The sequence below is a fragment of the Microtus pennsylvanicus genome, chromosome 11 (genome assembly GCF_037038515.1).
Source record: "Microtus pennsylvanicus isolate mMicPen1 chromosome 11, mMicPen1.hap1, whole genome shotgun sequence".
NCBI lineage: Eukaryota > Metazoa > Chordata > Mammalia > Rodentia > Cricetidae > Microtus > Microtus pennsylvanicus.
In genome coordinates, this window is record NC_134589.1 from 37,334,190 (window position 1) to 37,352,268 (window position 18,079).

Consider the following 18,079-nt stretch of genomic DNA (forward strand, 5'->3'; position numbering starts at 1 on the left):
CCTACATTTCTCCTCTTCCTTTATCCTCTCTCTCTCTCTCTGTCTCTGTCTTTCTCTGTCTCTCTCTCTCTCACACACACATACCATCAACTTACTAAAGCAGTATAAAACAGTGAAATGCAACTCTAAACATTTTTTTTCTGGTAGCACTGCTATAATTTTGAAAATTTTCAAATATAGTCTTGAATAAATGTAAAGAAGTGTAAAGTACAAAAGAGAGAAACAGAAACAGTGAGACTTCCTCAGTCTTGAACATTATTAAAAACTTAAGAATCAGACTGGAAAGATGAGCTCTAGCTCCTCTTAAAGAGGACCAAGGTTCATTTGTTAGCACCTGCATGGTGACTCACAATAATCTGTAGCTCCAGTTCCAGGAAATCTGACCCCTGTTCTGACCTCTGTAGGCACCACCATGCATGTGGTTCACATACATACATACATACATACATACAGGGAAACACTCATATACTTGAAATTTAAAAAAAAAATCTAACAGCAACAATAATAACAAATAAGACTATTAAAAAATACTAAGGGAATACCCTTAAGACTATTAACAAATCCTAAGGGAATACCCACTCTGTGAACAGTTCAAAGGTGAAGGGAATACTATTAAATCTCTAGCATAGGCAACACATTGTTAAAGCTTAAATTAAAACAGAAAGAGAAGTTGATAAGTAGTTTATAAGGTCCTGGGTTCAATCTCTAGTACCATAAAGAAAAGAAGGAAAGGAGGGAGGCTGGGAGAGAGAGAACTGGCAAGAGAGAGGGGTAGAGAAAGAGAAAGCAGGGATGGAAGACAGAAAGCGGCAGATGAACTAATTTTTAATCTGGGATAGATATTTTAAAACATATATTAAATACATCAAAATTATTTCCTAAAGTCTCATTTTTTAGTCAAACAAAACTGCTGATAATTTGATATTTATTATTAACAAAATATTAATATTTAATATACCATTTATATTTGTGTAAACTGTGACATACTTATAATACAATAAAGTCTTTTACATGCAATTTTTTAATATTTATTTATTATATATACAATATTCTGTCTGTGTGCATGCCTGCAGGCCAGAAGAGGGCACCAGACCTCATTATAGATGATTGTGAGCGACTATGTGGTTGCCGGAAATTGAACTCAGGACCTTCGGAAGAGCAGGCAATGCTCTTAACCAATGAGCCATCCCTCCAGCCCTTTTACATGAAATTTTGACAATTATTTTATCCCCTTTTCATAAAAAACAAGCAAGATTTTAATATTTTAAATGTCAAGATATCAAGGTGATTGTGGCTAATAATACTGCATATTTGAAAATGCTAGGGTTGCATACTTTAAAGGATTATCACCAGAATTACAAAATGGTAAGAATGTGAGATGATGCAAATATTGGGGAGCTTGATTCCACAAGGCATGCAAAAATCAAAGCAGCATGTGGCATACCAATGTATACATACACACACACACACACACACACACACAAACACATTTATACACACACATACACGTAAACATTTTACCTGTCAAATTAGAAAATTTAATGACTATAAGTTGTTCACAGCTACACAGTGAGGCTGTAAGTGAAATCATGGTACCCAAGAAGCACTTTATTTTATTCTGACAGACACAGACCTTTATATATAAATTATCTGATACCTAATTCATAGTTTTAAAAAAATCTACCTCTCCCCAATAATATTACCATTACTATAAAAACAAAAACATAGTAAATGATTTCATGTGTTTAAAAAAAAAGAACATCTTGCAAAGACTCATGAGAAGCAGAGAAACATCTGCCAAGAACTACAGAATGAAATACAAGATCTGTCAAGTACAAACTAAGATAAATTTCTTCAAGTAAGCTTTCCACAGCAGATGAAGGATGGTCATACCTTCACCAATGATTAGCCCAATTTTATTAAGCAAACCACAATCAAATGCTAGTATACTCACGAAATTGCTTCTTCTCTATTTTCTCCCCAGGAAAAGCAGTGACCGAACTGGGAGTCAGCAAACTCATGAAGTCCCCCAGCAGCAGCAACACTGAAATAACCCCAAACGTTCTTATTGCTTCGAAAATTAAGTTCCTGAACTGTTCCCGAGCTGGGCTTAAACCCCTGTTAGAAAGTGAAGAATATGAGAGACTACATCATACTTCCAAGGAAAAGAACACTGGTATTCAGGATTCAGGCTCTGGGATCAAGCACAGCTGACCCAAAACCCATGCAAGCCAAGGCCCAGTGCTATAGTCACACAGATGCTTCCTGAGTCACTAAAGTGAAATTAAATGGTCAGTGCAACAACCATCAAACATCTGTTCTCAGAATCTTTTATAAATTTCCCTCTCAAAATAAAGTTCCAAGGCTTTTAAAAAGCATGGTCTCAGACACTTGTCTTAATATTGAACCGTTTAAGTGAAGGGTTACCTCATCTGGGTTTTCACTGGTGATCCGAGCAGCAATTACATGGCCCCTTGGGCAAGGAACATGAGCAGAATTTTCAAAATCAATGGGAGCATCACCCCAAGGAGATACTCCATACATCATACGAATATCTTTGATCCTAAATAGAGGGATCCCCATGGCAATCTGAAAAGTAATAAAACACATGTAATTTTCCACAGCCCCCTTTTGTTAACAGATGGAAGCTATCAAAATACATAACAGTCTTTGCATTTTTTGAAGTTACTACAAAAACACTCTACTTTTGTATTCCGTGTTCTACACTTATCTGAATTACACAAAATAGAATACAGTGCTAAGGGTTACTTTCTAGGATGATCCCCCTTTCCTACAATATTCCCAAATTCCTAATGCAACAGAGATTTTCTTCTACAATCATTTCTCCATGGATGGATAACAATAAAATTACCCAAGACAACAGTCAGTCAAGAAGTTCAGATAGCTAAAAAGTCTTAACATTATAGTTGTCTCTAAGCATGCAAACTACTGAAAAAAGTAAATGAGCCTTTAGACCTTTACTTGGGAAGGGCCAGTGGCCGTTCCCTCAAAGAGAGGACAAGAAAAAGTAACTGGGGAAGGACATGATGAAAGTACAAAACAAAAATGTTTGAAAATATCATAATGAAACCTTGTCTGTTTGTTGAGACAGGGTCTTACTATGTAGCCCTAGCTGTCCTAGAACTTGCTATGTAACGCCAGGGAGTGGTAGCTCACACATTTAATCCCAGCACTCAGGAGGCAGAGGCAAGCAGATCTCTGTGAGTTCGAGGACACTCTGGTCTACAGAGCAAGTTCTAAGACAGCTAGGGCTGTTACACCGAGAAATCCAGTCTCTAAAAACAAAAGAAAAAACAAAACAAAAAATTTGTTATATAGACTAGACTGACCTCGAACTCACAGAGATCTGCCTGCTTCTGCCTCTGCCCCTGCAATGCTAGGATTATAGGAATGTACCACCACACCCAAAAAAATGTTATTTATAAATTAATATCCCTAATAAGAGCCAATGAGATGGTTCAGCAAGTAAAGTCACTCACAGCAAAGGCTGATTATCTGAATTTAAAACTCCAGAACCCATGGTAGAAGGAGAGAACTAATTCCCAACAGTTGTTATATATCTTCCAAACACATACTGTGGAAGATGCCACCCATACACACAAATAAATGTTAAAATAAAATATAAAGAAACCCGCAAAAACCCTTGAATTTTTAAGAGGACCACGCAAGATGTTCTCATTAAGACTCAAAACTAGGTCATACAAGATTATCAGCTAGGCACTCTGTCATGTACTTATAGTCCAAGCGACTTGAGAGGCTGGGGTAAGAGGACTGCTTGAGATTAGATGCTCATTGGTATCCACACTAAATTCAGCATCAATGCGGTCTCTCCAGGGAGCAGAGACTACCAGGCTGCCTAATGGGGTAAACCAGCCCAGTCTGAAAATGAAGCAGGTTAAAATAGTATCTAATCTCATCATTTACTTCTGCTATTTACCATAGTATTTGTTTCCCAGGCTGAAATAAGACCACAGAATTAATAGCTACTACTTTATACATTATTTATACATAAGTAATACTACAGTCTTTCTTGGAAAATATTGACCATTACCTCCATACAGAGTTGCTTCAATAAATAAGACTAGAAACAGATATGGGAATTAAAACCAACATTATAAAGTTTACTATAATTAAATAATTAAACAAAGCAGATTGTTTTAAAAAATTTTACAGTATGTATATGGATGTTTTATCTGGGCACCACATGCAGTGACTGTAGAAGCCAGAAGAGGGCATAGGTCCCCTGAAACAGGAATTAGAAACTATTGTGCACCACCAAATGGGTATTGGGAATCAAATCTGTGTCCTCTGGAAGAATAGCCAGTTCTTTAACCAGAGTCATCTCTCCAGACCCAAAGTAGATTGACTTTAAAGAAAGTCAATCTTTAAACGCAATCTTTCTTCTCAAAACAGTTTATTGGCTGTTTCTAGCTAGAAGACACAGTAGTATTTTTTTATGTTTGAACAAATCAGAAAACTAAACCATACCCACACAATTCACATTACTGAGAATGACGATAGGTGAGGCTATGCTTATATGCTCTTTTCTCTCATCAGTCTTTCAGGTATCTCTGAGTTTCCAAGATTTTCTAATCTCTAACTTGAGTCCAGGTCAGGATGACTCACCTGAAGCTGTGCTGCAGGAAGATTGACATCAGCCACCATCTCTGTACAAGGATGTTCAACCTGCAGCCGTGGGTTCAGTTCCAAAAAGTAGAAGCTTCCATCCTGGCTGTATAAGTATTCCACAGTACCAGCACTCACATAACCAACCATTTTGGCAAGTTTTACCGCACACTTAAAGGAAGATAAGAAACTTGTTTAAGTTTCTCACTTTGTCCAATCATTGCATCACTGTAACTACATACAGCTGTCAACTACCCAGTGCTTGTACAAGCCACCAAAGACACTGAACCACATTTAAGAAAATCACACACCCGTCTGATTATTATGCAATATCCTGGGACATGGATGACAAAAATCAGTGAAAAGTGGGAAAAAGGAGTGTTTGCAGATTAGATTGCAAGCAACCTCCCATCAGACAAAAGGGCATAGTGGAAAAACACAGATGGTAGCAGACTCTTCATTGTTTTCTAATTTCCGGTATTCCCAATATATCATCTTCTTTGAATCATTGCTATTTGGCTAAAGACTGGGTTTTCTAATCTCTCATGTAGATACCAACAAATCTCTTATAGGGACTATGTTTTCACCAACAGGATTAAAGCATTGGTGAGATGCATAAACAAACATATGAGATTTCAACCATGCAGAAGAGAATGCAGTTAAGAATAGCAAATATAAAAGACTTGAATCTCAAGATGATCTCATGAATTTAACTAACCCATCAGCCCTGTAAAATGTACCTCAAACTATGATGATAAAGAAACTTTTATCTCCATAGGGTCAAATTTTTGGTTATTTTTATTATAGCAACTTGTATCCTACCAAAATGGTCTCTAGGGAGTGCAGATGGATTGCTGCTATTTTAAAAATTAAAATATGTGATGATGTACTAAGGTAGAAATTAACAAGAAAACACACTACAGACTGGAAGGCTGGAAGGTGAGCTCCTTGTTACAGAATGACACACTTAATACATTAATTCCTACAAAATAGAATGCTTGCTACATATCATCTAAATCTGAAGAAAAAAGGTAAGGACTGGGGCTGTAGTTTAGTGGATAGGGTGCTTGCCTAGCATGCACAAGGATCTAGCACCACATAAACCAGGTGTGGAGACACATATCTTGAGAGGGATGAAGGGAGGAAGATTTGAAGCTCAAAATTATCCTCAGAGTTTGAGTTCAGACTGAGATACACAAAACTCTACACTGCCCCCAAGAAAGACAGAGACAGAAAGAGACACAAAGTTTAAGATTCAAATGCATGCTCATAATCCCAAAAACTCCAAAAGCAAAGGCCAGCCTGCTTCTACTAAATAAGTTCCAGGCCAGTAAATGGTGACACTTTCAAACAAACAAAAAATATTTAAAAAGTTGAAAAAGGAAACTGCTTTTACAGCCCAACGCCAATAAATTAAATTCTTTAACCAAAGCAACTCAGTGTCAAACAGATTAAGGGAGTTGTTTTAGTTTCTGCTGGCTTCAAAATAGTCAAGTACATAGTTTACGGAGAGGTAAACTATGTACAAAACCAAATAAAAGAAGTTTTTACATCTAAAAGAAATTACTACATCTGATTATTCCAACTTGAAGCTGAACATAAGTAATCAGCTTAGAACGTTACTAAATATTTGAGGGAATTATATTTCTGAACAGCCCAAAAGCCTGGCCTTCAAAATATAGTGACTAATGAGTAAAATCATATTTGTACTTCTAATCCTGCATCAGTGAGAATCAGGCTATGAAATTGTCCCCAAAGAAGGTAGAGCCTGTAAAATCCATGTTACAGAAACTAATTAAGAGTCAATTCAGGTGTCTTAGAAGACAATGGCAAAGGAGCTTACTTCCTACGAGCAGAACCAGGGGCAGCCAGGTCTAACTGAGGAAGTACTCCACTATGTAACAGGGACAGCACAACTCCTGCACAGAAAGATTTGTTAGCTTCTGTGGGCCAATGATTGATGTGTATCATGCACGTTTCCAAATAGCAATTCTATAGCTTCCATTCTACCATTGCATAATAGGTATACAGGGGGAAAAGACAAAACTTTTTTTTAGATCACTGGCCCATGAGCAGAAAGGAAAGTAGCTCACCTAGAACTCTCAGTAACCTAAACACACTTGATCTGATATGCCTACTTACAGCTAAGTGACTGTGGTGACTTCAGTCTGTTTTCCTTAGAGAAACACATATGTTCTCAGCCTGAACTAACGAACAGGAAATGGGTAGCAAAAATAAGCTAAGGCACAGGTTACTCCAGGTCTCCAACAACTTTTCTTCATCTTTTTAGGAAAGATTTTCTCAAATTTCAGCTAGCACATGGTCATCCAGCTAGTGACTATAACTCCTAACAATTCTTATGCTGGGTTATGATGAAATTTTGTGCAGAGGAACATAAGAAGTGTCATATATGACTTATTTATCGTGTTATTATTTGCTTGCCCTCTAAGGGCCCCTGCATCCTGGCTACAACAGGAACATAATGATGGTGTTTGCTTTATTATCTGATGTGGGATGTTCTTCTGTATGTGTTACTTTTATTGGTTGATGAATAAAGCTGTTTTGGCCAAAGGCTTAGGAGAGTACAGTCAAGCAGGAAACCCAAACAGAGATACACAGAGAGTAGGTGGAGTCAGGGAGACACTATGTAGTTGCCAAAGGAGAAAGACCTCAGCCAGAACTTTAATGGTAAATCACAGCCTCTTGGAGATATGCAGATTAATAGAAATGGGTTCATTTAAGATAGAAGAGCTATCTAAGAATATGCCTGAGACGTTGGCCAAACAGTGCTGTAATTAATATAGTTTCTGTGTGATTTTTTTAAGTATGGGTGGTCAGGAAACGAAAGAGCAGTCCCTGTTTTGTTTATTATCAAAATTCTGACACCATATAACAGCAAAGGTTGGTAAAACTTTTTGGTAAAGGATGAGATAGTAATAATTTTCAATTTGGTGAGCCATAGTCTCTATCACAGCTACTCAGTTCTCTCACTTTAGCAATAAACAATCAAATATAATATATAAATTATTGAGCATAAAAAGTTGAGTATAAAAACTAAAATTTTATTTACAAAAGAAAATGGCAGACTGGATTTGGTCTGTGAGCTAAGCTATAGTTTGTCAAGCCCCATCTTATGGAAGGGTAGAACAATAAACCTCAGTCTCAAGTAGAAGCCTATATACAAAAACAAAGATGACAGAGATCATTAGGAAGTTAGACCTCATTAAAATTTTTAAAAAATGTTTGAGGCATCCCTATTACAGCAGATGAGTCAAAATAAATAGAAAATAAGCTGAGACAGAATATAGCTCAATTTGTTTTGAACTCAGAATGAAGGAAAATGAATCATTAATAACATAAAGAATGGGTTATTCTCCCACGAGAGGAAAAACAAAAAAGATCATGTTTATGTCCCTAAGCTACAACTATTTTCAAGGCACACTCATGACGAGGACATCCTTCTTTATATAAAAGTATTAAATAATGTAAGCTCACAGATACCTAGAGGACTTTATATGATAAGATAATGAATTTAAATGAAATCAGCTGAAGATACTTTCTTTCTAGACAAGGTCTCAGTATACAGCACAGGAAAGCCTAGACTTCTCCATCTTCCAAATTCAGCCTCCCAACGGCTGAAATCCTAAGTACAATCACCATACCTGGAAGAAGACTTGATGTTAGTCAACCCAGCAAACTATACTTGCTCTTCATGAACTTGTTAAAAATCCCAACTTGTTTCTTATCTACCTTATTCAAAATAGTGCATTGACTTTTTGTTGTTGTTATTGTTGTTGGTTTTGTTTTGTTTTTTAGGATTAACTGTTTTTAGACTTTGGTAAGTTTCTTGACAATTTTCCTAAAAGAACAACATCAGAATATGCTCCTCCAGGAAAAGGAAAAAAAAATATTATCCATTATCGAGAATCACTGCTTAAATTTCTTCCATTCCCATAATAGTGTATGAGTTGAGTGAGATCTGTCTCTGTGTAGGAAAACAGCAATTAAAGCATTTAATAGACACACCTGTTCCATATGTTCAAATACTGCTGGGGTAGCAATAGCAGCAGGAGCTTCTTCAATGATCTTCTGATGTCTGCGCTGTACAGAGCAGTCACGGCCAAACAAAGAAATGGCATTGCCGTACTGATCTGCTAGAATCTGGACCTCCAGATGACGAGATTGTTTTGCTAGTCTCATTACAAATATAGGTGATCCAGGTACTTCAGCTTGAACCTGTGTTGGAAAAGGAAGCAAGAATCTTAACTAGTAAGGATTTTTTCTAAATTGAAAAGTTGGTTTGTTTTCAATAAGCAGTGCCTAAAAGTTTCCAAGACTACAGTAACAGTGGGAATACAGAGTACAAGAAATATAATCCATGCCTCTGTCTATCGTTAATGTACAACTTCTTAGTTTTATCAGCAGTATTAATTAAGGAATATGAAAACATGAAACATTCAGTACGTTAAAATGGCAAACAAAATATTTGAAATCACACACATACACAAATCCCACAACAGGGCAAAAATATTACCATCTACTCAAAAGACAGTCACATGTAGATTGCTCCTAACTAGATGATTTTCTAATTTACATTATATCACTATGAGGCTAAAGTCAAAAGTCTTCCATCTCGAGTTTTGAAAAACACTGTCAGTGGGTAGAAAAAACTTAAATTAACAATTTTTGTCAGCACTTCAAATATATACCAATCTTTCTTTCCCTTTCTTTCTTTCTTTCTTTCTTTTTTTCTTTCTTTCTTTCTGTTTCTAGTATGAATACTGAGAATTCAACTGTTGATCATCCTCCTTCTTTTTTCCCCCCAGGATCTCACTCTGTAGCCCTGGCTGGCCTAGAACTCCAAGACCCATCTGCTTCTGTGTCCCCACTGTAGGGATTAAAGCTGTGTGCCACCATGCCTGACTCAACTGTCAATCTTCTTAGCCTTTTTCAAGTAATCCTTTTGTCCAACAGCTTTCAGGTTGTAAGTATATGTGTCTGTCTTTCTTTCCTTCCATTTATTTTTTCTTTTTGAGGGAAGCAGGTGGCAGATTTACTCATAAGCTTATATGTGGTTTTTCTTGTATTCACCATGCTTGAGACTCAGGGTTTTGTTATTTTTGCATGGCAGCTTTTATTAGTTTTAAGAAAATTCTTGGACATATTTTTCTCTGCTTTCAGCAGCTGTCTGCTCCATGATTTCTTCAACTATTGTTTTGCTTCATTCTCTTTCTCACAGCTGAGTCTTAAAGTTCATAATGTTAGAGAGTATCACTATAGTCCATTTCTTTATACTTCAGTTTTTCTGCTTTAGTTTGCTAGCTACATAAGTTACTTCAAAACTCAGTGGCCTACTGAAAATGTCAGCCATTTTCTTGCTAATGATGCTCAGCTGCACAGTTCTTCTGTGTCTTGCAAGTGTGTGAATATCATCTGGTGGCACAAGTGGCCTCTTTCACAAGTGTGGTGACCTGTGCTGACTGTTGGCTAGGAAGTATAAAAGGCCTCAACTGAAATGTGCTCATTTCTGTTATATGTAGTCTCTCGTCCTCCAATGCTCTTTTTTTTTTAAACTTTTATTTTATGTGCATTGGTGTGAAGGGTCAGATCCCCTGGAACTGGATCTTCAGACAGCTGTGAGTTGCCATGTGGGTGCTGGGATTTTAAACCGGGTCCTGTGGAAGAGCAGTCAGTGCTCTTAACCACTGAGCCATCTCTCCAGCCCTCCAATGTTCTTTTCAGTATGGTATACAGCAAAGACCAAGCTTCTTCAATACAATGTTCTTAGAGGGTGAGGGCAGAAGCTGCATGTCCTCTTGAAGTCTAGGCTCTAATATATGTGTGTAACTCTGGCTACCTAATATTGGTCTAAGCAAGCCACAAAACTGGCTACAGTTCAAGGAGTCAGGAAAGATATACCACCTCTTCATGGGAAGAACGGCAAAGTCATATTGCAAAGGGTATATACAGGAACAGGAGGAGTTATTGTGGCCATCTCTGCAAACAATGTACTATGGTCCACAATAATTCACAGACTTCCCACATGCTAGGTAGACTCACCCCCTCCCAAGACCCCCAAAGTCTCATCCAATCATGTCATCAGGCTTGACCTCCACTGCTTTCATGACTCATGTCCAGAAACAAAAGAATCCCCTTTGTTTGGCTCCTTGGTTACATTGTCTTTCATCCAAAGACCTGAGAACTAAAAAGACAAGTTATCTGCCCCAAACCCCAACACTTAATGATGAGACTGGAGAAAGAACTACAAAGGATATTCTTGCTCAAATGGAAAGGACTGAAGATACTCAGCAGTCACTGGTTTCACAGCAGTCTTGAAATCTAAATGGGTATGTATTGGTTTTCCTTACTCAAAGAACAGAAATTTATTTATCTATTTATTCATTTTTGGAGATTTCATTTTATGTGTATAGATGTTTTCCTTGCATTTATGTCTATGAACTACATGTGCGCCTGGTGCCCGTAAAGGCCAGACGAGGGTATCAGATTCCCTGAGACTATTGTGAGCCACCATGTGAGTGTTGGGAATCAAACGTGGATCTTCTGAAAAAGCAGTTAGTGTTCTTAACCACCACTGAGCCATTCTCCAGCCCCTTTTGCTTTTGAGACAGTGTCTCATGTTACCAGGATGACTTAAGCTCAATAAGTATTTGAAGATGACCTTGAAATTCTGATCCTCCTTCACTCCCTTTAGTGCTGAAATTACAGACACAGACAACCATGCTCAGGTTATGTGGTGAAGGAAATCAAACCCAAGGCCTCAAGCATGGTAAAACAAGCATGTTACCAATTGAAGTACACTCCCAACTCCTCATCTTTTACAGTTACTCAGCATTAATATATACTTTCAGTATATTGCTTTGAGATCTTCATAATCAGATTCATGACTACATGAATTACATTATCTTTTTTAAGTTTTTTCAATTATCATTATTTAATTATATATATTTCTATATATGTCTGTGTGAGGATATATGCACATGAGTCCAAGTGCCCTTAGACGTCAGGTGAAGGCATCAGATGTCCTTGAGCTAGAATTACAGGCAGTTGTGAGGCACCTCATAGTGCTAGGAACTGAACATCTAAGTCATATATCCAGCCCTGAATTACATTATCTTTTAAGTTATCTCAGATAATAGTTTTCTGTCATTTGTTCCACTATTATAGAACACGGGTAATCTTTTTTCCAGATTCCACTAATACTTTACTCTTTCTAGCTTCATTAACATTTGCTCACTATTTCTATAATGTCATTAATATCCTTCTCAGCTTATTTAGTCCATGAGTTAATTCTAAAGATAGTGTCACATGTTTTTCATGATGGTAGCATGCCTTTTGCTATCAATTTCTCTGTCAATTATGCTTTGAAAATAATTTCCTTTATTGTGTGTTTGTTTGTTTGGCAGTACTAGGGATCAAATCTAGGGTGGAAGGTAGGCTAGACAAGCATTCTATTACTGACCTACAGCTCTAGCTAACAAACTTAAAAGTTAACAAAAAGAAAACAAAACAACTAATGACTTGGGACACTATTTTGAGCTAGACTTACCTGGTAACTTGTGCACTGTTGCCGTCTAACAGTTCAACTAGGGCTTGATAGTCTAACAAAGTCTCACTGACATGTTCAAATGTGGTAGGACTGAGAGGCCTTAGCTGGAAGGCTCTACTCTGCTTTGCTTCATATGGTCTCTCTTTCTCTAATAGTATAGAATGGGTTCTTCATGAGGCAGTCGAGGGATCATTCCAATAAGGAAAGGTATAAACTACCTAAGCTTCAGAATTTGTATACCATTTCTGCCACCTTTTATTGATAAAAATAAATCAAAAGACTAGCTGGAATCTAGGAGTGAAAAAGAGGATTGCTCTATTTGATGTTAAGAGACACGATTTTACACCGTAAGTAAAAATGTGAAGAGAAAAGCATTTTCGTGATCATCTTTGCAACTTATGTATTGCTATTTTTTGTATTTTTTGGTCTCCTACTTGAGTCTAAATTTTCTTCTATATTTCAATGATTTATTCTCCCTTCAATTGTAACATGATATTTAATTGATGTCTTAATTTTAGTTATTGTAGTTCCAGTTCTAGAATGTTTTATGATTTCTAGTTCTCTATCCAAATTCTCAGCCTTGCCTTTAATTTCCTTAAATGTATTAAGCATAATTATTCTAAAATCCTTGTCTGATAGCTCCATTATCTAAATTCTTGGTTTTGAATCATGTAATTTATATACCTACTTACTTTAAATTGGTTGTTTAATATGCTACATGAAAAAAATTAGTAGTAGTAATTTGAAGTACTATATATAAAATCTTCTCTGGAGAGGACGGACATTGGCCTTATGCATGCAGATGGGTAGGAGCATTGGCAATTGTAAACATAATACCTGGATCAAGTTAAGTGTTTTGAATCTAAAATTTAGTTCCTATGAGAGTTGGTCTATTTCTGGTTCATTCTTTCTGCTTTGGTATAGTCCTTCAGGATGCCAATATAAAACATAAAGTCCTTGGGACCTCTAAAATTACTGTTCAACCATCTCTAAAGTCTAAATTTTGTCTTCTTAGTCTTATAAGAACCCAAGGAAAAACATATAGTTATCCTCTTGGCTATGGGAAGTAGACAAAATTGCCGGGGAGAAAATTGGGATCTTGGGGGTGGGGTGGGATGGGGATAAGGGGAGATGGGGAGAGAAAAGGGAGAAGGGGAGGATGGGGGGAACTTGGGGAAAAAGGATGATTGGGATAAAGGAAGGTTGGATAGGGGAGCACGGAAGCACAATTCTTAGTTAAGGGAGCCACCCTGGGGTTGGCAAGAGACTTGAACCTAGAGTGGCTCCCAGGAGTCCAAGGCGATGTCCCCAGTTAGTTCCTTGGGCAGCAGAGGATAGGGAACCTGAAATGATCCTATCCTATAGCAATACTGACGAATATCTTGCATATCACCATAGAACCTTCATCTGGTGATGGATGGAGATAGAGACAGAGACCCACACTGGAGCAATGGACTGAGCTCCCAAGGTCCCAGTGAGGAGCAGAAGGAGGGAGAACATGAACAAAGAAGTCGGGACCACGAGGGGTGCACCCACCCACTGAGACAGTGGGGCTGATCTATTGGGAGCTCACCAAGGCCAGCTGGACTGTGACTGAAAAAGCATGGGATAGGGCCGGACTCTCTGAACATGGCAAACAATGAGAACTGATGAGAAGCCAAGGACAATGGCACGGGGTTTTGATCCTACTTAATGTGCTGGCTTTGTGGGAGCCTAGCCAGTTTGGATGTTCACCTTCCTAGATATGGACAGAGCGGGGAGGACCTAGGACTTACCACAGGGCAGGGAACCCTGACTGCTCTTTGGACTGGAGAGGGAGGGGGAGAGGAGTGGGGGGAGGGGGAGAAGGATGAGAGGAGGGGGAGGGAAATGGGAGTCTGGGAGGAGGCAGAAACTTGTTTTTTTTTTCCTTTTCTCAATAAAAAAAAAAAAGAAAGCAAACAACCCCCCCCCCAAAAAAAAGGAAAAAAAGAAAATTCTGAACCAGTTTTATAATTTTCCTTCTTTCTCCTGAGGAAGGAGCTGTTATTTGTTTGCTTTTTGAAGCTGGGTCTTACTATGTAGACAAGGCTGCCCTTAAGCTTAGCATGCTTCCTACTCCTGAGTCCTGATGTTAGGGGTGTGAGCTGCCATGCCCAGTTAGCTATTTTACCTTAAACTAGAAGATAGCTCTGTGAAAGAAAAGAAAATAATAATGTCTTCAACTCGCAGGCTTATCTCTAAGTTTTTGTTTCTTCTAATTTTTTTTTTCCATTTTTTGGTTTTTTGAAAAGAGGGTTTCTCTGTGTAGCTCTGGCTGTCCTAGAACTCCCTCTGTAGACCAGGCTGGCCTCAAAATCAGAGATCCATCTATCTGCCTCTGCCTCCGGAGTGCCAGGATTAAAAACATGCATTACCACCTCCCAGTCTCTTATAATTCTTTACCATCTTGAAAAGTTTCCAATCTCTTAACAGGCTTTAAAGAAAGAAAAATCTAATTCAGTTTTCCTTTCTTGTCCCCTACAATATAGCTAAAATCAAGAACGACCTTAATTTCTGATCCCCCTGCTCTCTATGGCCATACCACTGAACATGTCTAATCCCATCTGTTAATACCTATTTTTGTGTATACATATGTACATAAACCTGATTGTATTTGAGAAGACAGGCATGCACCACCATAAACGGTTCATAACACCAGGGCTTAAAACTAAAGGCACCCTGCACAAAAAACTAACATTCTACTAACTAAACTACGAAATCAGTACCATGACTGTGCATTTTTAGGTGCTTTTGAATAGGAAGATTGATTTAGCTAGACATTAATTAGAAATTAAGGACTTTTACTTTAAACAAATTCTTAGTGTTCCAGAGTCTTCATATACTTAATTCCAAGCTAAGAGGTAGTTATAAAATATCTGTTATCATTAAAAATACTTTTACATTATGAGAGTAAGCCTTTTTTTCTGAACTGCATGAAACAATCTTGCAGTCTCCCTCTAACACAATCTACCTACAAAATTAAACTTTACAAAAGAAATATAATGAAAAGAACAGGTGATAATCAACTTGACATTCAAAAGAAATGTAGTAGAGCAATACTTTTATAATTTTCTTTATCAAATCATAGCTTTTCCTCTTACTTCTTGAGAAATAAGCAAGAAATTGGCCAGTGAATGAAAATGGTGTGAACAAAGAGCATACACAGAAAAGGACGGTAGAAGGAGGTATATAAAAAAAGTGCTAGCAACACGACAAGGTAAAACATGTCTCTCAGTTTTCTTTTTTCTGTCACATCTTTACTTAAGTTTTGGTGGTAGAAGAAAAGAAAAGGAAACAAGCTTGTGAAGGTGACTTGTAGGGTAGAACAGGAAAGAATTTGGTCTCCCTTTTTCAACTTACCTGTAGTATTGCCACAGAAAGCAAAGGTAAAACCAAGAGAAACGAGAGGATAAACTTTCTGAGGCACCCAGTCCGCACACACTGAGAATCTATCATGAGGCTCCTGTGCTAGGGCGGGATTGCCATAGAGCATAGGCGAGGGTATGGGTTACTGACCAACAGGATACAGAACATGGAAGAAACTCAAGGGCCTCCAGCCAACTTCACAAGAAGTAAGGAAAAGCCTATCTGAGAGCTTGGCATCAAGCCAACATAAGGCTAAGCAGATGAGTGTATCCCACCATATCATACCCTTACCGACAACATCAAAAAAAGAGCACAAGAATGTAGAATGACATTGTCTCTTCTTACCAACACGGTGTGTGAGGCACACACCATGGAGAAAAAAGTTATCTCTACATAGTGCTTGAATTACATAACCGAATGAATTTACACTGAATCGGATAGTTCATTAATTCACTCCACTCCTATGAATAATCAGATAAAGGCTAAAAACAAAGCTTAGATTACATACACATAAAAATACAAACAACATTTTCTGTTTATCTAAATACAGTAATAAGTTAAATCACTTATCTCTGATATACATGGTAACTCAAACAAGCAAATCAACGTGTACTCTACCTGTCTGAAGAGGTTAGGGAAGTCATCTGCATTGTTAACTTTTCTGATTCCCTTTCCTCCTCCTCCTTCTGAGGCCTTGATCATCACTGGATAACCAACTTCCTCAGCTGCCTTCAAGAAAAAAGAGAAAAAAATGGAAGAGATATGTTAGTAAAGAAAGAGAATTGGTATTTTCTTCATTTAGGAATAAAATCATTAAAGAGATAGGTGTAGTGGTACACACCTTTAATCCCAGCACTCAACAGGCAGAGGCAGGCAGATCTCTGTGAGTTCAAGGCTACCCTAGTCTAGATAAATCTAGAACAGGCAGGGCTACATACAGAGACATTGTCTCAAAATAAAACAGGAGAGAGAGAGAGAGAGAGAGAGAGAGAGAGAGAGAGAGAGAGAGAGAGAGAGAGAAGAGAGAGAGAAGAACAGAGAGAGGGAGGGAAATAAAAATATAGTCACTAGTTGGGCATGGTGGCAGATGCTTCGGATCCCAACTCTTAGAAGGCAGAAGCAAGTCAACATGGTCTACATAGTGAGTTCCAGGACAACTATGGCTATGTAGAGAGACTCTGTCTCAAAATAATAATAATAATTATTATTATTATTTTAAAAAAAGAATATAGTCTTCAAAGATTAGGGAGATGGCTCAGTGGTTAGAGTGTGCAACTTTCCAGAAAACCTAACTTCAGTTTCTTGCACCCAAACTAGGCAGCTTACAATTACTGCAACTCCAATTCCAGAAGATCTGACACTCTCTGCTGGCCTCCAAAGAGCCTGCACACATGTTCATGTAACTAAAATGAAAGGGTAAATCATAGGATGATTAACTTGAACTACAAACAATAGTGAACTCAAATGACATTCCAGACCCTCCTGAATTAATAGTATTCAAGTCAGACTAAAACAGTGTATCTTCCTAAGATGCCTTTTGTATCATCTACCAAGAGGCATTGTCTCCATGTATCACTGGGACCTTTAGCAGTGGCAGAACTTGTCCTCACTTTATTTTAAAGTAATAAAATAATAGATTTTACTTATTTCTCCACAGCTTCATATGCCAAGCTGGCTCACCCTCAAGCTTCTGACAGTACACCTGTCTCTGTATCTTCCTGTAGAAGTGTGCTGCAACCACAGAAAAATGCAAATACACTACTGTGTCAGGCTTTTACATGGGTTCTGAGGACTCTGGGACCAGGTTGTTAAGTGTACATGCCATTTAAAGTCTTGACAGCTCCAATAAATTTTTGTTCTGTTTTGTTTTTCTAGACAGTCTCTCTACATAGTGCCGGCTTGTCCTGGAACTCTCTCTGGGTGGCCTCGAACTCTTGAGTGCTGGGATTAAAGGTGTGTGCCACCAATGCTCACTATAACTAGTAATATGAAGTATTATATAATATTATATGATATATATTGTATATATCATACAAGGCAACAGTTTTGGCATAGTTTCAAGCCCCACATAACCAAGACTTGTTAATTCAGAACTTCCAAACATCCTTTTTTTCTTCTTCCTTCCTTTTTTTTAAAGTTTTTATTATTTTATGTGTATTGAGTATTTTTCCTACTTGTACCTCTGTGAATCACATGAAAGCCTGGGCCAGAGGAGGCAGTGAGTCTTTCATGTGGGTGCTGAGAATTGAACCTAGGTCCTTTGCAGCAAGTGCTCTTAACCACTGAGCCAACTCTCCAGGCCCCTGATCCTACGTTTTATAAAACATAAAAGCAATAAAATCTCAAAATATTATTAAAACCTGTCAGAAAACCAATTTTCAGCATGTGGTCCCAATGTCTCTTCATATTCTCAGCATTAATCATCTAGGGATGATACTAAAGTTCTTGTTACACTGGTTACAGTAGAGCCTTGGGTAA

At 37.8% G+C, this 18,079-nt stretch overlaps 1 protein-coding gene across 5 annotated transcripts in view; it reads right to left on the reverse strand.

Annotated features, from left to right (window-relative positions):
- Positions 1 to 18,079, reverse strand: part of Acaca (acetyl-CoA carboxylase alpha) — a 271,723-nt gene that overhangs the window by 158,704 nt on the left and 94,940 nt on the right. For all 5 annotated transcript variants that reach the window (XM_075991299.1, XM_075991300.1, XM_075991302.1 and 2 more), the window contains 5 exons: positions 16,220 to 16,330; positions 8,674 to 8,883; positions 4,648 to 4,818; positions 2,428 to 2,589; positions 1,955 to 2,118 (listed from right to left, as the gene is read on the reverse strand). In XM_075991299.1, the coding sequence (XP_075847414.1) occupies positions 1,955 to 2,118; positions 2,428 to 2,589; positions 4,648 to 4,818; positions 8,674 to 8,883; positions 16,220 to 16,330 (818 nt within the window). The remainder of the gene's footprint in view (positions 1 to 1,954; positions 2,119 to 2,427; positions 2,590 to 4,647; positions 4,819 to 8,673; positions 8,884 to 16,219; positions 16,331 to 18,079) is intronic.